We start from the raw sequence: 21661 nt of genomic DNA, 5'->3' as shown, positions 1-21661 counted from the left end.
ATCACTATAGTATACATAAGTTTTATAATCTTCTGATGAAGCGTTCTTTGTGAAACGCGCATCAGGGGTCCGACAGGAGTAGCTTTGTCTCTCATTGTTGTCCTATTTTAATTTGCTTACTCTGGTTAAATGCATGTTATGATGCTGTATTACGCTCTCAGCCTTCAGTCTTAGCCATAATTTTTAAATGTAATACAGCCCTCGGATTGTAAGGGCTTAGTTTACCTTAGCTATTTATTGACTGCTGGCTGTTTATTATTATTGCTGATGCTCATTATAGTACATCAATATTTCCTAATAACCGAGTTCAAGTGTTTTTAACATATTTCAGCCTTTGCTATTGTGTGTGTGTTTTGTTCCTAGTTTATTTAATAAAGATTATAATGAATGAATGTGATGGAACTTTTTAACCATTTAATTCTCAATCTATCCAACTTTACATTTTTGCAGCGTTAATCTTCATTTCACCATTGTGGAGCTTATCTCTATATACTTAATTGTATTTTCTCTTACAATTAGTTTATCTAGTTGTTCTGATTAATATGGTTATTGAAATCAAACAATCTTCTTAAATACAGCACAAATCCATAAGTAGTTTCTACAATAGTAAAGATATAAAACCAGAGCTAGGAAAAGGGGCAAGTAGTAAAGGTAGAAGGAAACTCTACACTTCTGATGCACTTTAAATGACATTTGTAATAAAAAAGATGCTACGTTCATGTGCTCTCATGATATTTTGTTTGACAAAACTATTTGGCTTTAAATTAAAAGCAACCTTCGCTCTAAGCAAATATGGATATGTAAAAATAATGCATATTTTAAATTCCAAAAAAGAGAAAATGTATATAAAAGTGAATGGGCAATGAACTCTGGGTAACTAATTAAACAAAGAATTATTGACTGACAGCTTGATGGTTAATTATTATAGTAGAAAAGGCGTAAAGCTTTATGTCTGCACAAATATAAACCCTGTGTACCTTAACTGTGCTATCACTCCATCCGATAACTACCAGCTGGATCCATTTCAACAGCAATCTCAATATGGCTTTCAGCGGAACCTGGCAAGTGTACGCACAAGAGAACTATGAGAATTTCCTTAGGGCTGTAGGTGAGTAACTTCATAATGAGAGCTTTAATACATAAACTAGAAATATATCAATACAGATATACTTTGTGCAAATGAATGAAAATAATCATATGTTGGCATAATTCATTTTTAGTCCCAGGAGACCCTAAGGTTTTTATACCTTTTGGGAAAAAAAACAAAAAAAATGAGAGTATAATTTTACTAATTGGGGTAATAGTCTACAAAAATGTAAAACAATAAAATAATTCTGGATGGGATATATAAACAATAGCTATAACATAGATCAGGGGTATATTGTACACTGACTACATTACAAAAAAATAGTTTTGTAAACTCACTTCTTAAGCTGTAAACTTGAAAAATGTAGTTCTTTGCTACAGTTATTTGTTGTTGTTGTTATAACAATACCATTCAGTATGTTATGTAGTACCTGGCTTTACCAATCAATTAAAATTGCTTCTGTTTTTCTGATCTATCATCTTTTGGTTTCCAATTTACTTCTATTATCACATTTAATTTGTTCCCATGATATTCTGTGTTGTATAGATACCTAGGTAGGCAGCTGGAAATAGTGCTGCCATCTAGTGCTCTTGCAAATGGATACAATTCTTGCTAAACTGCTTCTATATAGTGCCCCAGACACGTGCACGCTCCTGAGCTTACACTTACCTGTTTTTCAACATAAAATACCAAAGGAAGGAAGAAAATTTGTTAATAGAAGTAAATTAGAAAGTTGTTTAAAATGGAATGTTCTATCTAATCATGAAAAAAAAATATGCCATGTCCCTTTAACATAGTATATACTCTGTATTTAGGACATGCAAATTATGGGATGCATAAAACACACAGATTAAAGTTCCATTTCACCTCTCAAATATTTTTTTTTTTAAGCATGAGATTAGCCAGTAATTTTAAAACTCACACACAGCACAACTTCTCCTCAACCATATCCTACATTGTTTCACTATTTACAGGTTTGCCAGACGACATTATTAAGGTGGCCAAAGATGTCAACCCAGTAATTGAAATTCAACAAGATGGTGACAACTTTACAGTAACTTCAAAGACACCCAAACAGTCTCAGACTAATTCTTTCACTGTTGGGAAGGAATCAGAAATCACCACTGTGGATGGCAAGAAGATCAAGGTAATGAAATAAATACGTAAATAAAAAAATCTGTTTTTCCTTGAATATTCATTTGTATCATCTTAATTCCTGGAGAACTGCATGGAAACTGTACAACGTGTGTGAATGTTCTCTAAAGTACTTTCCTTAAAAGAAAACAACTATGCCAAAGTCATTGTCCTATCATAATGATTAATTATTTTCAAATTAGCTGTTGAAATTGGCTTCAGTTTTAAACTAATAAAAGTAAATAAATTAAAATGTATTAGATTTGTGTTTTCTTTAGAATATTTTACAAAATGGTAAAGTGAATGCAATATCCGAATCCTTTATGAAATCTGTAACCTATACTATTTTTTGTAGGTCATTGTTAATCTAGACGGGGGAAAGCTTTCCTGCAAGAGTGACAAATTCTCCCATGTACAGGATGTTCAAGGAAATGAGATGGTGGAGGTAGGTGCAAAATGATTATGTAAAAATCTAGGGAAGGCACAATAGAAATAATTACAGGAAAATTTAGGAGAAGTGCTAGAGAAAGTTGTTAGGACTGGGGTAGAATGGTATCCCTCCCAGTAAATTGTTGAATGGCTACTGTATATTGTGTATCTTTCAAGGAAAAGATTTAAGGAGCAGTAAATGATTAATGTATGAGTTTTACTGTAGATGCAATAAGAACAGAAGCTTCCAATCTTTTTTTACTCACACACACTCTATAAACATACAAACTCACTATAAACATACACACACATACATACACTATAAACGCACACACTACACACTATAAACACACACACTACACACAGACATACAAGCACTATAAACACACACAATACACACACATACTACACACTATAAACACACACACACTACACACAGACATACAAGCACTATAAACACACACAATAAACACACATACACACACACTACACACTATAAACACACACACACTACACACAGACATACAAGCACTATAAACACACACAATACACACACTATACACACACATACTACACACTATAAACACACACACACTACACACAGACATACAAGCACTATAAACACACACAATAAACACACATACACACACTATACACACACATACTACACACTATAAACACACACACTACACACAGACATACAAGCACTATAAACACACACAATAAACACACATACACACACACTACACACTATAAACACACACACTACACACAGACATACAAGCACTATAAACACACACAATACACACACTATACACACACATACTACACACTATAAACACACACACACTACACACAGACATACAAGCACTATAAACACACACAATAAACACACATACACACACTATACACACACATACACACACACTATAAACACACACACTACACACAGACATACAAGCACTATAAACACACACTATACACACACACTATTAACACACACACTATACACACACACATAAATGCACTATACACACTATTAACACACACACACACTATACACACACACATACACGCATTATACACACTATAAACAAACACACACATTATATACACACACAAATACTCTACACACTATTAACACACACACTGTGGGGTCGATTTATGAAGCAGTGGATGCGATCGGGTTGATTGACACCCCCTGCTAGCGGCCGATTGGCCATGAATCTGCAGGGGGCGGCATTGCACCAGCAGTTCACCAGAACTGCTGGTGCAATGATAAATGCCGACAGCATATGCTGTCAGCATTTATCAATGTGCGGCGGACACGATACGATACAGCGTATCATGTCCATCCACACCTTAATAAATTGACCCCTATACAAGCACTAAAGACACGCTATACATGCACACACACATACAAGCACCATACACAGCCCTCTCGTGGCTCTCTTCCTACCTGTCAAACCGTACTTTTAGTGTAGCCTTCTCTGGGGCCTCCTCTGCCCCGTCACCACTTTCTGTCAGAGTACCGCAAGGCTCTGTCCTCGGTCCCCTTCTCTTCTCAATCTACACGTCATCACTAGGTTCCCTAATAAAGTCCCATGGTTTCCAATATCATTTGTATGCCAACGACACCCAAATCTACTTCTCTGCACCCGACCTTTCTCCTTCCTTGCTAACCTGTGTCACTAACTGTCTCTCTCACATCTCTTACTGGATGTCCTCTCACTACCGCAAGCTAAATCTCTCCAAAACTGAGCTCCTTATTTCCCCCCTTCTTCTAAACTCTCCACCCCCAATCTCTCTATAACTGTTGACAACTCCATCATTACCCCTACCCCGCATGCCCGATGTCTCGGGGTCACATTTGACTCAGATCTTTCTTTCGCTCCTCACATTCAGTCATTGGCTAAAGCCTGCCGCTTCCACCTTAAAAATATCTCTAAAATTAGACACTTCCTTACACAAGGCACAACTAAGATTTTAATCCACTCTCGCCAGAAACACGGGGCATCATGCTCCATACGGAGCTTGATAGATGGGCCCCTAAGAGTCCAGCTGTTTGTAGATCACCTTCTTAAGAGCTGACTACAACAGTGCAACTCTTGGCAGGGCCCTCTACACATTTGATCCCTATAATTGTTTTGTTGTACTCCGCCTTTGTTTATAGCACTGCGGAATCTGCTGGCGCTCTACAAATAACCGATAATAATAATAATAATACACACACATACACACTATAAAAGCACACAGGCACTATACACACACTATAAACACATATACACAAACACTACACACACATACGCTAACACTACAGACTATACATAGATTCACACACACACAACCCAAATGCAAGCACATACACATGCACAGTACATACACTATACACAACTTGGGGGGGGATTAGGATGCCTAAAAAGCCAGGCAAAAATAGTTTTTTTTAATGATAGCAACATTTTAACTTTCACAGACCTTTTGTGTATATTGTATATTTAGGTATAACTATTCTTAAAAAAAACCACTAGGTCCAGAATCTTTAGGCCTACCTTATCCATTCGCTTTGCGCCATCTGTATACCTATATAACACCTCAGACCAGAAACATGACCCAGCAAACCCCTTTCATTCAAGTGTATTCCCAAACATCTGAATTTAGATTAAATGTATTTCCCAAACAATCCATTTATGCTTGTTATATGCTGTACACCATTCTTTAAATCAAATGCATGTCCCCAGCAACTCCTTTATATCTCCTGTATGTCCTCACATCAGACCTCAGATCTGATACACATCCTAATCAACTCATATATGTTAGCTATATGGCCACATATCAGTGCTTAAAGGGATATGAAACCCCCCCAAAAAATTTGTGGTTCTTAAAGTTTCAAATCTACTTCTATTATCAAATTTGCTTTGTTGTCATGATATTCTGTGTTAAAGAGATACCTAGGTAGGCATCTGGAGCACACCATGGCAATAAAAAGTGCTGCCATCTAGTGTTTAGGAAATGGGCAGGCTCCTATGCTTACGTCCATGCTTTTCAACAAAAGATACCAAAATAGAAGTAAATTAGAAAGTTGTTTAAAATCACATGCTCTATATGAATCATTAAAGAAATATTTTGTGATTCATATCCCTTTAAATGGACAGTCTACACCTTAGTCATCTTAAAGGAACATGAAACCCAAAATTTTTATTTAATGATTCAGATAGAGAATACAATGTTAAACAACTTTCCAATTTACTTCTATTATTTATTTTGCTTCCTTCTCTTGTTATCCTTTGCTGAAAGGTTTATCTAGGCAAGCTCATGAGCAGCAGAGAACCTAGGTTCTAGCTGTTGATTGGTGGCTGCATATATATATTGATTGTGATTGGCTCACCCATGAGTTCAGTTAGAAACCATTAGTGCATTGCTGCTCCTTCAACAAATGATACCAAAAGAATGAAAATAATTAGATAATAGAAGTAGCGAAGCTTGGAAACCATTTTAAAGTGACCAGAAACAATATTCATTTCTGTTGCATTATATAGAAAGGGGTATAGGAGGCTATTTGCAGCTTAATCTAAGGTAACACTTTAAGATGACTGAGGTGTAGACTGTCCCTTTAAGTAAGATGTATGTCCCTTATATCTGCTGTATGTCCTCACATCAATCCTCAGATCAGATGCACATCCCAATCAACTCATATTTGCTAGATGATGTCCCTTATATCTGATGTATGCCCAAACAGACCTCATATCAGATGCATGTCACATGAAATCTTTATGAATACCCTGTATACATAATACCCATCTGTATACCCTGAGAGACCTCAGATCATATCTATGTGGCCAGAAATTAGATCCTGTCATACTCAAATAGATGTCAAATCATATGTTTGTCTCCTGCAACTCACTTATGTGACCTCTATGGTGAAACATCAGATATCAAATAGATACAGTATATAAGGGCCGATTTACTAAAGTGCGGATGGCTGCCGTACATGTCTGCCGCTCATGGATAAATGCTGACAGCATACTCTGTTGGCATTTATCATTACACAAGCAGTTCTGGTTACTGCTTGTGTAATGCTGCCCCCTGCAGATTCGCGCCCAATCAGCCGCTAGCAGGGGGTGTCAATCAACCCAATCACATACGATTGCTGTACGCCGCCTCAGAGGTGGCGTACAAGTTAAGGAGCAGCGGTCTTAAGACCGCTGCTTCTTAACTCCTATTTCCAGCAAACCTGAAGGCTCGTGCGGAAACAGGGGCATCAAGCTCCATTCGGAGATTGATAATTACGCCCCTTGGTCCTAACCAGATTATGCCAGCTATACAACCAAATAGATGCATGTGCTCATCAAGAAATGTATTCCAGCTGTATGGCCAGGCATCAAACCCCAAATAGGACCACTTTATGCAAGCTTTGTGACCAAGATTTTCAATCCAATGCATGCATCAACAACCCCTCTACGGCAGCAATATGTCAACTTTATACTCATCTGCTCCACCCCTTTATCTGACTGCCTTCTGCTCTGACAAGCTCATACTGTTTCCTGTGACCACACCACATACAGGGTCAAGGGACTGAGGAGCTAAATCTAGTAGTCTTAGGGCCAGGCATTAAGACAGGTGCTGGAGTTTGCTGTAAACGTGATAGTTGTGCAGCAAAGGAATCAGGTAACTCCTCCTCCTTGTAATATCTGGTGCTCATGGATCAAGTTCTAGCCTGTAGTGTAAGCCATAAGATGGACAAGCCTGGATTAGTAAATATGTTTCTGTATACAGTGTGCAAACTAAACAACATTGTATTTGTTCTCTTACAGACGATCACCATTGGCTCAGCAACACTGACCCGAAGAAGTAAGAAGGTTTAAACTAAGACTAGCAGCTGTTATTTAATCATTTAACAATCTGACCTATACTATAATAAAAATATTATGAATCAGTAAATGTTGTATGACATTTATTTTGTTTATATGCTGGATACTACTCGTAAGAGACAAAGTTCACTCTTTTACTTTAAAGGTACGCTAGACACAATGGGGTGTATCACATACACACTTAAAGGGACAGTCTAATGCAATAATTACATGTTCTAGCGATTTCCAGAGTTTAAAATATAGGGCTATATTACAAGTGGCATGCTAATGATAGCGTGGAATGCAATATGCAATATCAAGACTGCACTAACTAACGCGTATATTACAAGTTAAAAGTAAATAGTTGCACTTGAGGGAAACAAAATCAAAGTATCACAAACATGAAATTAAACTATTAAATTAAACTATTACACTCCTATATTCACTTTCTGAGTCATAAAAACAAAAAATATTAATAAAAATGTTTTTTAAGGGTTAAAAGCGAAAGGACAGGGTATTTGACCGGGAAGAGCTATTATGTGTGTGTGTATATGTGTATATATATATATATATATATATATATATATATATACACATATATATGTCTAAATTTGTGTATGTGTATATATATATATATTTGTATATACATATGTATGTGTTTATATGTGTAAATATGTATATACATACATATACACACACACACATATATATAACGTGAAATATTTTTATTCAATTTTAATATATTTTATTGTGTTATTCAGTGTGTTTTGAAAAGAAATTCTTTACATTCCAATGTTCTTTACGTAGAATAGAATGTTTTTTTATTTTATAATATATATTTCTATATATAGCTATACCTTTATATATTCATATAGACATATAGGTATATATATATATATATATATATATATATATATACAGTGGGGCAAAAAAGTATTTAGTCAGCCACCAATTGTGCAAGTTCTCCTACTTAAGAAGATGAGAGAAGCCTGTAATTTTCATCATAGGTATACCTCAACTATGAGAGACAAAATGTGGAAACAAATCCAGACAATCACATTGTCTGATTTGGAAAGAATTTATTTGCAAATTATGGTGGAAAATAAGTATTTGGTCAATATCAAAAGTTCATCTCAATACTTTGTTATATATCCTTTGTTGGCAATGACAGAGGTCAAACGTTTTTTGTAAGTCTTCACAAGGTTGTCACACACTGTTGCTGGTATGTTGGCCCATTCCTGCATGCAGATCTCCTCTAGAGCAGTGATGTTTTGGGGCTGTCGCTGGGAAACACGGACTTTCAACTCCCTCCAAAGGTTTTCTATGGGGTTGAGATCTGGAGACTGGCTAGGCCACTTTAGGACCTTGAAATGCTTCTTACGAAGCCACTCCTTCGTTGCCCGGGCGGTGTGTTTAGGATCATTGTCATGCTGAAAGACCCAGCCATGTTTCATCTTCAATGCCCTTGCTGATGGAAGGAGGTTTGCACTCAAAATCTCACGATACATGGCCCCATTCATTCTTTCATGTACACGGATCAGTCGTCCTGTTCCCTTTGCAGAGAAACAGCCCCAAAGCATGATGTTGCCACCCCCATGCTTCACAGTAGGTATGGGGTTCTCTCTCCTCCAAACACGACAAGTTGTGTTTCTACCAAACAGTTCTACTTTGGTTTCATCTGACCATATGACATTCTCCCAATCCACTTCTGGATCATCCAAATGCTCTCTAGCATACTTCAGACGGGCCCGGATATGTACTGGCTTAAGCAGGGGGACACGTCTGGCACTGCAGGATCTGAGTCCCTGGCAGTGTAGTGTGTTACTGATGGTAGCCTTTGTTACGTTGGTCCCAGCTCTCTGCAGGTCATTCATTAGGTCCCCCAGTGTGGTTCTGGGATGTTTGCTCAGCGTTCTTGTGATCATTTTGACCCCACGAGGTGAGATCTTGCGTGGAGCCCCAGATCGAGGGAGATTATCAGTGGTCTTGTATGTCTTCCATTTTCTAATTATTGCTCCCACAGTTGATTTCTTCACACCAAGCTGCTTGCTATTACAGATTCAGTCTTCCCAGCCTGGTGCAGGTCTACAATTTTGTTTCTGGGGTCCTTCAACAGCTCTTTGGCCTTCACCATAGTGGAGTTTGGAGTGTGACTGTTTGAGGTTGTGGACAGGTGTCTTTTATAATGATAACAAGTTCAAACAGGTGCCATTAATACAGGTAATGAGTGGAGGACAGAAAAGCCTCTTAAAGAAGAAGATACAGGTCTGTGAGAGCCAGAAATCTTGCTTGTTTGTAGGTGACCAAATACTTATTTTCCACCATAATTTGCAAATAAATTCTTTCCAAATCAGACAATGTGATTGTCTGGATTTGTTTCCACATTTTGTCTCTCATAGTTGAGGTATACCTATGATGAAAATTACAGGCCTCTCTCATCTTCTTAAGTGGGAGAATTTGCACAATTGTTGGCTGACTAAATACTTTTTTGCCCCACTGTATATATACATACAGAGAGAAATGCACTCACAGGAACGAACATCCAGCTCAATACCATTGTTAGCCTGTTAGCAATGCTTTTCACAGAGTAAAACTTTCCTGTAGTATATCAGTCTGATCCCGCCTATTACGGTCAGTCCAGCACCGAAATACCAGGCAATTCTTCTCTGAACAAGGAACACAGCAACCCCAGACGATCGTTTCGGCCTTCATTGGGCCTCGTCAGTGAAGTGTAGCCACATTCCTCTAAGCACACTGAGCAAGGAGTCCATGTCTGGTTGCCCCTTTTTCCCTTAGGGAGACTAAATACATACAGAGAGAAGTGCACTTCTCTCTGTATGTATTTAGTCTCCCTATGGGAAAAAGGGGCAACCAGACGTGGACTCCTTGCTCAGTGTGTTCTTTTCATATTTAAAAAAAAAATTTGTATGTGAAGAACATTTGAATGTAAAGTATTCATAACTACCTTCGGCTTTAGCGTTGTTGGTCTAATGCGCTGTCGGGTTAGCACGCAAGTTATAAGTATACTTTTTTTGGAGTTTTTTGAACAGCATGTCCCATTAAAGTCTTTGGGGAGTAGAAGTTAAACGCGGTCGCAATATCCAAAGTCCTGAACTAAGCACGCAATGGGTTTTCACTTGCATGCTAACTTTCAACTTGCAATACGTGGGGGGAATAATAGCACACCACTGGTAATCTAGCTTATAGTTATCCAGGGTTCTGCAAAAATGACATGCTCTAACAAATTAGAGCATGTAATATATGCTTTTGAAACATCCCTTGAAGATGACTGCATATTTAAAAAAAATATGTCTACAATTCTTTTCTTACTATCCACTTCAATGTGACAAACACAACAGCGTTTATTAACTGGTGTATAAGATCACACAAGTGTGCTGGCAACTGACCAAGTGTGCTCGTTGGCAGCGGTTTAGAAGGTTGTACAATGACTTGTCAGCTTTTTCATTAACAAGAAACACTAGATTTAAAACATACATGACTTTTATTCTTGTTTATCTTGATGTATTTACTGTAACCATGGTACAAACCCCTCAAGCATTACCATGAATATTTGTTGTTTATGAGCAATCCAAAGTAGGTAAAAGTGCAAGTCACAGAATTGCTTGTGACAGTGAATTCACCTTGTTACTGAAAATGCTGGTAATGACAATTCTACTTAAAAAGGCTTTAAATTCCAACTGTGGCTATAACAGCTTCAATAAGAGCACTGTAATCACAAGCAAGCTATACAAGCACAGCACACTGTAAATGATTGTAAATGCATAACAACTTTAAATATTAGTGGTGGATAGATTTATTATATGGCTTGTCTATACGCGGGTAAAAATAAGTACTAAAGTTCTCTTATTTTATTTTCATATAAGTTTGAGAATATGACTCTTATCTATAGATAGTGATTCCTTAGAAATCACCACCAATGATAATAACTTCCTGTGCCACATATGTAGAGGCATATTTAAGTTTAATTCTGTCCTAAGCCTGTTTAGGTATACCTGCCCACCACAACCTGCTTCGCTTGTTTTTCTCTAACTTTTGCTCTCTAGTCCTCTGCACAACCAATCTCTAACGGCTAGATTTAGAGTTTGGCGGCCAAAGGGGTGCGTTAGCTACGCGTGCTTTTTTTCCCCCGCACCTTTTAAATACCGCTGGTATTTAGAGTTCACAGAATGGCTGGGTTTTCAGTGCATTAGGCTCCAAAAAGGGAGCGTAGAGCATAATTTAACGCCACTGCAACTCAAGATACCAGCGGTGCTTACGGACGCGGCCAGCTTCAAAAACGTGCTCGTGCACGATTCCCCCATAGAAAACAATGGGGCAGTTTGAGCTGAAAAAAAACCTAACACCTGCAAAAAAGCAGCGTTCAGCTCTTAACGCAGCCCCATAGTTTTCTATGGGGAAACACTTCCTACGTCTGCACCTAACACCCTAACATGAACCCTGAGTCTAAACACCCCTAACCTTACACTTATTAACCCCTAATCTGCTGCCCCCGCTATCGCTGACACCTGCATATTTTTTTTAACCCCTAATCTGCCGCTCCGTAAACCGCTGCTACCTACATTATCCCTATGTACCCCTAATCTGCTGCCCCTAACACCGCCGACCCCTATATTATATTTATTAACCCCTAATCTGCCCCCCTCAACGTCGCCTCCACCTGCCTACACTTATTAACCCCTAATCTGCCGAGCGGACCGCACCGCTACTATAATAAAGTTATTAACCCCTAATCCGCCTCACTCCCACCTCAATAACCCTATAATAAATAGTATTAACCCCTAATCTGCCCTCCCTAACATCGCTGACACCTAACTTCAATTATTAACCCCTAATCTGCCGACCGAATCTCGCCGCTACTGTAATAAATGGATTAACCCCTAAAGCTAAGTCTAACCCTAACCCTAACACCCCCCTAAGTTAAATATAATTTAAATCTAACTAAATAAATTAACTCTTATTAAATAAATTATTTCTATTTAAAGCTAAATACTTACCTGTAAAATAAACCCTAATATAGCTACAATATAAATTATAATTATATTATAGCTATTTTAGGATTTATAATTATTTTACAGGTAACTTTGTATTTATTTTAACCAGGTACAAAAGCTATTAAATAGTTAAGAACTATTTAATAGCTAAAATAGTTAAAATAATTACAAAATTACCTGTAAAATAAATCCTAGCCTAAGTTACAATTAAACCTTACACTACACTATCAATAAATTAATTAAATAAAATACCTACAATTATCTACAATTAAACCTAACACTACACTATCAATAAATTAATTAAATACAATATCTACAAATAAATACAATTAAATAAACTAACTAAAGTACAAAAAATAAAAAAGAACTAAGTTGCAAAAAATAAAAAAATATTTACAAACATTAGAAAAATATTACAACAATTTTAATCTAATTACACCTACTCTAAGCCCCCTAATAAAATAACAAAGACCCCCAAAATAAAAAAATGCCTTACCCTATTCTAAATTACAAAAGTTCAAAGCTCTTTTACCTTACCAGCCCTTAAAAGGGCCCTTTGCGGGGCATGCCCCAAAGAATTCAGCTCTTTTGCCTGTAAAAAAAAACATACAATACCCCCCCAACATTACAACCCACCACCCACATACCCCTAATCTAACCCAAACCCCCTTAAATAAACCTAACACTAAGCCCCTGAAGATCTTCCTATCTTGTCTTCACCATGCCAGGTATCACCGATCGTTCCAGGCTCCGAAATCTTCATCCAAGCCCAAGCGGGGGCTAGACATCCATCATCCGACGGCTGAAGAAGTCCAGAAGAGGGTCCAAAGTCTTCATCCTATCCGGGAAGAAGAGTAGATCCGGACCGGCAACCATCTTCTTCCAAGCGGCATCTTCTATCTTCATCCGATGAGGACCGGCTCCATCTTGAAGACCTCCACCGCGGACCCATCTTCTTCTTCCGACGACTTCCCGATGAATGACGGTTCCTTTAAGGGACGTCATCCAAGATGGCGTCCCTCGAATTCCGATTGGCTGATAGGATTCTATCAGCCAATCGGAATTAAGGTAGGAAAATTCTGATTGGCTGATGGAATCAGCCAATCAGAATCAAGTACAACCCGATTGGCTGATTCGATCAGCCAATCAGATTGAGCTCGCATTCTATTGGCTGTTCCGATCAGCCAATAGAATGCGAGCTCAATCTGATTGGCTGATCGGATCAGCCAATCGGATTGAACTTGATTCTGATTGGCTGATTCCATCAGCCAATCAGAATTTTCCTACCTTAATTCCGATTGGCTGATAGAATCCTATCAGCCAATCGGAATTCGAGGGACGCCATCTTGGATGACGTCCCTTAAAGGAACCGTCATTCGTCGGGAAGTCGTCGGAAGAAGAAGATGGGTCTGCGGTGGAGGTCTTCAAGATGGAGCCGGTCCTCATCGGATGAAGATAGAAGATGCCGCTTGGAAGAAGATGGTTGCCGGTCCGGATCTACTCTTCTTCCCGGATAGGATGAAGACTTTGGACCCTCTTCTGGACTTCTTCAGCCGTCGGATGATGGATGTCTAGCCCCCGCTTGGGCTTGGATGAAGATTTCGGAGCCTGGAACGATCGGTGATACCTGGCATGGTGAAGACAAGGTAGGAAGATCTTCAGGGGCTTAGTGTTAGGTTTATTTAAGGGGGTTTGGGTTAGATTAGGGGTATGTGGGTGGTGGGTTGTAATGTTGGGGGGGGTATTGTATGTTTTTTTTTACAGGCAAAAGAGCTGAATTCTTTGGGGCATGCCCCGCAAAGGGCCCTTTTAAGGGCTGGTAAGGTAAAAGAGCTTTGAACTTTTGTAATTTAGAATAGGGTAGGGCATTTTTTTATTTTGGGGGTCTTTGTTATTTTATTAGGGGGCTTAGAGTAGGTGTAATTAGTTTAAAATTGTTGTAATATTTTTCTAATGTTTGTAAATATTTTTTTATTTTTTGTAACTTAGTTCTTTTTTATTTTTTGTACTTTAGTTAGTTTATTTAATTGTATTTATTTGTAGATATTGTATTTAATTAATTTATTGATAGTGTAGTGTTAGGTTTAATTGTAGATAATTGTAGGTATTTTATTTAATTAATTTATTGCTAGTGTAGTGTTAGGTTTAATTGTAACTTAGGTTAGGATTTATTTTACAGGTAATTTTGTAATTATTTTAACTAGGTAGCTATTAAATAGTTATTAACTATTTAATAGCTATTGTACCTGGTTAAAATAATTACAAAGTTGCCTGTAAAATAAATATTAATCCTAAAATAGCTAAGATATAATTATAATTTATATTGTAGCTATATTAGGATTTATTTTACAGGTAAGTATTTAGATTTAAATAGGAATAATTTATTTCATAAGACTTAATTTATTTCGTTAGATAAAAATTATATTTAACTTAGGGGGGTGTTAGTGTTAGGGTTAGAATTAGCTTAAGGGGTTAAACAATTTATTAGAATAGCGGTGAGCTCCGATCGGCAGATTAGGGGTTAATACTTGAAGTTAGCTGTCGGCGATGTTAGGGAGGGCAGATTAGGGGTTAATACTATTTATAATAGGGTTATTGAGGCGGGAGTGAGGCGGATTAGGGGTTAATACATTTATTATACTAGCGGTGAGCTCCGGTCGGCAGATTAGGGGTTAATAATTGTAGGTAGCTGGCGGAGACGTTGTGGGGGGCAGATTAGGGGTTAATAAATATAATATAGGGGTCGGCGGTGTTAGGGGCAGCAGATTAGGGGTACATAGGGGTACATAGGGATAACGTAGTTGGCGGCGGTATACGGAGCGGCAGATTAGGGGTTAAAAAATTTAAATACAGTGGCGGCGATGTGGGGGGACCTCGGTTTAGGGGTACATAGGTAGTTTATGGGTGTTAGTGTACTTTAGAGCACAGTAGTTAAGAGCTTTATGAACCGGCGTTAGCCCAGAAAGCTCTTAACTACTGACTTTTTTCTGCGGCTGGAGTTTTGTCGTTAGAGTTCTAACGCTCACTTCAGACACGACTCTAAATACCAGCGTTAGAAAGATCCCATTGAAAAGATAGGATACGCAATTGACGTAAGGGGATCTGCGGTATGGAAAAGTCGCGGCTGAAAAGTGAGCGTTAGACCCTTTAATGACTGGCTCCAAATACCAGAGGGCGGTAAAAACCAGCGTTAGGAGCCTCTAACGCTGGTTTTGACGGCTACCGCCCAACTCTAAATCTAGGCCTTAGACAGGAACAAAAATGGTCTGCCATTTAGAATCGGTGTAAAAATGTTACAGATTAAGTGGGAATACTCAATGCCCTTTGGATGCCAGCTAAACATTTGTATTTGTTACCTTAGGTCCACACTTTGTTAGTCTATTCTTAAAGGAACAGTACACTGTAAAATTGTTTTTCCATTAATGTATTTTAAATGACTGATTATACCACCTGCAGAGTATAAAATATTTGAGAAATTGCATTTTCGGGTTTATTTGTGTATACAAATTAGCTGGTTTTCTACTTTGAAACCACAGCCTATTACAAGGGGTTGAACTTAAGGTAATATCAGATCTCATTATGTTATAACTTTGTGTACACAGACTTGCTTCCTTATCTTATAATTGTCTGGAACACCATAGCTCAATACAAAGAGAGAACAATGGAAAATTATCATTTTATTACTTAACTATCCTGCATCCCACTGAGACTGTAACTTCTTCTGCTAACTGTGTTTACTTAGGCTTGTAAATAGCATATACTCCAGTATCAAAACTTTCAGTATAGGTTGGGAAACCGCAACCTAAATCAGCTATTTCAAATGCTGAAATAGAAGTAAAGGAGCTACTTGCAACCAATTTAATACACTCTAGCAGGTAAAAAGGATCATTGTGAATAATTTAAAGGGGAGAAAGTTTTTAGGTGAACTGTCCCTTTAACTGCTGCCTTGCCTGTTGGAAACTAACAAGAAGTATATTTCACTCTCAACATTAAGGCTAAGTGGTAGATTTAACAAGTAGAGAATAAATCAGTTGAGAGCGGCAAGAATCAAATAAACGAGCAAGTTTAAGACCTCATTTACTAAACTTTATTCCTGATGTGCTGAGTTAAGTATCAAATAAACACACTAGTTTTACACCTCATGGCTATCAGGGTAAACTGACATTATGCTGAAATATGGGGGCCGGAGGCACAAAACTAAGGGAAAGGGAAATTGAAAATAAAGAAAAACAAAAATATATTGTCATAGAATTCTGAAGTAGAAAGATCAAGAAGACAATTTTACATAGTGAATTAATGCATATAATTATAAGATTATAAGAAATCAGTTACTCAAATACAAGGTGAAGCCTACCATTACATATATTTTTCTCCATAAAAGAGGGTACACAGAAAACATTAAAAAGAGAAGATTAGAGAGGACAAGGTAAGGCTAGAAGAAATGGAGATTATCTGACACAGACAATATGGCCAAATTACACCCAGCCCAGAAGGGCTTGATATAAGCTGACTCCAAAACCTGTGGCTATATTTAACCACCAATCAGCAAGCACTACCCCGGTGCTGAACCAAAAATGGGCCATCTCCTAAGCTTACATTCCTGCTTTTCAAATAAAGATACCAAGAGAACGAAGAAAAAATTATAATAGGAATAAATTAGAAAGTTGCTTAAAATTGCATGCTCTATCTCAGACATCCTCAAACTTGGCCCTCCAGAGGTTTTGGAACTACATTCCCCATGATGCTCAGATAGCTGATATGCTGGCTGAGCATTATGGGAAATTTAGTTCCAAACCCTCTGAAGGGCCACGTTTGTGGATGTCTGCTCTATCTGCATCATGCAAGAAAAAAAATGTGGGTTTCATATCCCTTTAAGACAACCTAAAAAAGTTAGATTTCTTAGTTCTCTAGAAAGGAGAGTTGTGTATATATGTTCACAGGGGAAAGCGGGATCTTCACTATTCAAATATTATCTATTATAATAAAATAAATTCCTGTTGTTATCTAATAATGCCAATTAGGAACAAATATGTATTAGGGATAGCCTTGAGAAGTCAGCATGGTGCTGTAGATGTTGGGGTGTTAGCTGGACTATGCAGGTCAAGCGAGCTGTGGGGATAGAGGGGAAGGGGTTGAGTTCCTTGTGCAGTCCAGCCAAGGGATCTGGGAAGTCTGGGATATAAGTGGGGGTGGAATGAGTAACTGCATCAGTATACAGCTACAAATGTGCCCTAGTTGCCCCTATTTGGCTTTTTAAATATAGTTAACTATTATAGCAAACAGTTTGTGCAAATTCCACTTAAAGGGACACTCAAACAAAATTAAACTTTCATTATTCAGATAGAGCATGCCATTTTAAACAGCTTTCCAATTGACTTCCATTAACTAAATGTGCACAGTCTTTTTATATTTAAACTTTTTGAGTAACCAGCTCCTACTGAGCAGGTGCAAGAATAAGTGTGTATGCATTTGTGAATGGCTGATGGCTGTCACATGGGACGTGTATGCATTTGTGATTGGCTGATGGTTGTCACATGGTACGGGGGGTAGTGGAAAAAAGACATAACTTTTAAAATTGTTAGAAAAAATCTACTACTCATTTGAATTGAAGTTCAGACTAAGTGCTATTGCATTGTCTTGTTATCTTGCATTTGTTGATTATGCAAATCTACTGTGTTGAGTGGTCCTTTAAGCATTGTCATATAGATTCTCGCCTCAATTATTAGTGAACATTTCCGCTCAATGCAATTGTCCTTGTATTAGGTTTACATTTTTATTAGTTGCTTCTACAAAGTGCTGAAGTTACAAAGTGAGATAGGGGTACTTTGGATAGATATTAGTTAAGCCGCTGTAAAGGTTAAACTGCTAATCCATATTCTTCAAGATATGCTCAATGGTTATGTTATAAATTTATATAAGGGTTAAAATGTTCTTTTCATTCTTGGCTGGCAAGAGGAAAATATTATAGACAATAGATAGATACACATCCTGTGACAGGGGGCTGGCTGACACCCCGACAGAGAGGGGCTGAGAGGTGAGCTAACCATAAAAGCTGGAGATGTAGATATCTGGGGCACAATAAGAGTTTTACTGATGTATGTAAGCTTCCATTTCTTTTTGCAATTACTAAATACTTCTGTTAGCAAAATTATTATATTGTTCACGCCTATCTTTGTTATACTATATATTGTGTTGTAAGCAGATAGTGCTTGAGACTTCTATCCGATTTTAAAAACTGGTGGTGTCTTAAGTCTAGGTTAATCCATTGTTATTAATAAATGCAAAGACAGATATATCAGTTTGGTTTCCTCTACTTTGGGGAATAAAAACCAGAAACCACAGTGCATTCCAAGTTCTGAGAATTAGACATTACTCACTTTCAGAGCTGAATTAAATTAAAAGGGAGCAAAATTAATAATGAAAATATAATGCAAAATTGTTTCATTACGCATAACTAAACATTCTCAATGTGTTTACTGTCACTTTAAGATATTTATCTGAACCCTTTTTAATACTGACTAATGGGCAAAATATGTAAGCAATTTGGAATACATTTTTGGCTGTATTGTTTTGGAGAATAGATCTAGGACATTCAACTCTTAGTTTTTCATCTATTCTTTATCTAAAAATGTTAATATTCAAAAACTCACTAAACCGCAACTGATTGGAGGGGACCACTGTGAGGATCATGGATGGTATCGTTCTGAAGGGTTAAAATGAGATTTTTATAGAATATTAAAGAAAAATGTTTTTGTTACAGATTTACTGTTCTTTTTAGGTATGTTTCAAATGTGTTATTCGGTAGCAGCATTCGGCTATTTTTGGTGCCAGCTACTGTATAATAGTGTTGAAGGACAACACAAAGATCTAACTTTGCACTTATATGAGTTAGTGGCAGATACTGAAAAGGCTCAAACCTTTAGGGTTGATCCCATTAGGCTCTAGGGATGTTTAGCCACTCAAAGTGGTGTCAATCAAAATTAAAGGAACAAGAGCAAGCAATTTTAAGCAACTTTCCAATTTACTTCTATTATCAAATTTTCTTCATTCTCTTGGTATCTGTTGTTGAAAGCAAGGGACGTAAGCTCAGGGACGTGCACGTGCCTTGAGAACTATACGGCAGCCGTTTTGCAAGAATGTTATCCATATGCAAGAACACTAGATGGAAGCACTATTTCATGCTATGTAGTGCTGCAGACACATACCTAGGTATCTCTTAAAAAAAGAGTAACATGGAAATTAAACAAAATTGATAATAGAAGTAAATTTGAATCTTTTTTTTCCATTTTATACTCTGCATGAATCACAAAAGAAAATTTTGGGGTTTCACATCCCTTTAAAGTGTCATCAGAATGATGTAGAAGCTTGCTATATTAATTTATTTAATTAAAATAATCGTTTTAGTTTTGGTATTATCATGTTTGTGTTTTGAGAGCATCCTTTAATGGTGTGGAAATTCCCTGAAAGACGCTTGTTTTAGTTGTGACATTAAGAGCTAGATTACTAGTGGAGTGCAAAATATGCACTGGTATAACAAGCTAGGTGCAATGCGTTCGCAACCTCGCATTCCCATTGCACGGAAGATTTGCGTTCACAAGAGCATGCTTCCATTGGCTCTAATGGGAGCCTCGTTCTCATGCCGTGAGACACGGCATGAGAACTAACGCAGCGAAGGGAGGAAGTCGCAAAGCCATGGGCAGCATATTGTAAATATACTGTATATGTATATAAATATATACATATATATTTATGTATTAATATGGGTATATACACATATTAATATATAAATATATATGTATATAAGCATATACATACATATTTACAGGGAACTCATAGTTCCCCATAGACTGCAATGTAAAGGCACTTTCAATGCCATTTTTTTTTTCTAACACCCCACACCGCTCTATTTAACCCCTAAAAACTTCTTAGTGCAGATTTTTTTTATTAAAAATATATTAATAATATTTTTTTACAAAAAGACACTACACACATTTTTTGGGGGGGCAATTGGGGAACATTTTTAAAATTAACCAGATGGCTGACCTCTGGTTAATTTTTTGAGCACACTTGTAATGGCTAGATATTTATTGTGCACCCGTAAACGGGCAAATTTCCCCATTTACAGGCGTGCTCCATTTGTAATATAGCCCTAAATGTGGTATAAAGCTTTTTGACCAAAGTTTAGCCTCAGCTGGCTTTGGTGATACATAATAAAGTGGTACAAGTTGGCGAAATGTCTAAGATATATATCTTTTATGTGAAATTCAGAGGTCAAAGAAACAGAACTTCTATGAGAAAAGTAAACTTGACAGACAGTAAAACGTGAGGGAAAATATATAAGTATAAAATAATAGCAGCTGGGAACAAAACTGTAAAGGATCAAAATGAGATACCAGGACCTAAATTAGGTAATAAAAATATCAAAGTTGATGGACCTGGCAAGCATCCCAGAGCAATAAAATGTTTATAAAGAACTGGAGACTAGAAAAAAAAAAGGTTGTTAACCAACAAATAAATAAAACATGACTGCATAAGTTACAGGTGAAAAACAATTATTGAAGACACTTGCATACAACCACCACTAACGATTATCTTTCAAGAGGAGGAGGCTGGAAGGAGTGCATATCAATCAAGATGGCAGTCTATGATGGGACTGGAGGAGCAAGGTTCCACCAGAGAATAATTGGCGGTGAGAAGAAATACCACATAAGAAACAGTGACAGGCAAAGAAGAAGTAAGCAAATTGCAAAGGAAATAGAAGAAAGAACCAGAAAAAAAGGTTCCTCGGTTAATAGGGGCAAAGTACAATGCATAATGGAAATAAAAGATGGGTTGTAAACCATTATTGTTATCAAACAAAGATGGAGGTCACATATGAGACGAGGGGGTAAAGGCAGAATGAAAAGAACACAGCAAAACCAACAGATAGAAAAGTAAATTTTAGACATGTAAAACAAATGACTAAATAATAGGGTTTTAAGCAGGGTGGGTTTGATTTAATCCACAATTTAAATCACTAAACAATAAGACTGATTTATCTCAATTTAAATCATGGTTTTCATTTTTAGAATAATAACTTTTCTAGATTTATCACAGCATTATTGATTTGGTTATATATCATTAGATATGCATAGATAGATCATTGAAAAGAA

At 37.2% G+C, this 21661-nt stretch overlaps 1 protein-coding gene across 1 annotated transcript; it reads left to right on the top strand.

Moving 5' to 3' along the window:
- The first annotated feature begins 953 nt into the window (after nt 1-953).
- Nucleotides 954-7588, top strand: LOC128651817 (fatty acid-binding protein, liver-like). Its single transcript, XM_053704796.1, has 4 exons — nt 954-1108; nt 2062-2234; nt 2577-2666; nt 7462-7588. The coding sequence occupies exons 1-4, from the start codon at nt 1042-1044 to the stop codon at nt 7510-7512; spliced, it is 381 nt and encodes a 126-aa protein (XP_053560771.1). The 5' UTR covers nt 954-1041; the 3' UTR covers nt 7513-7588.
- The last annotated feature ends 14073 nt before the right edge of the window (nt 7589-21661 follow it).

Source organism: Bombina bombina, chromosome 3, assembly GCF_027579735.1.
Source record: "Bombina bombina isolate aBomBom1 chromosome 3, aBomBom1.pri, whole genome shotgun sequence".
Taxonomy (NCBI): Eukaryota; Metazoa; Chordata; class Amphibia; order Anura; family Bombinatoridae; genus Bombina; species Bombina bombina.
Note: the sequence above shows the minus strand (reverse complement) of the source record. Positions and strands in the feature narration are given on the sequence as shown.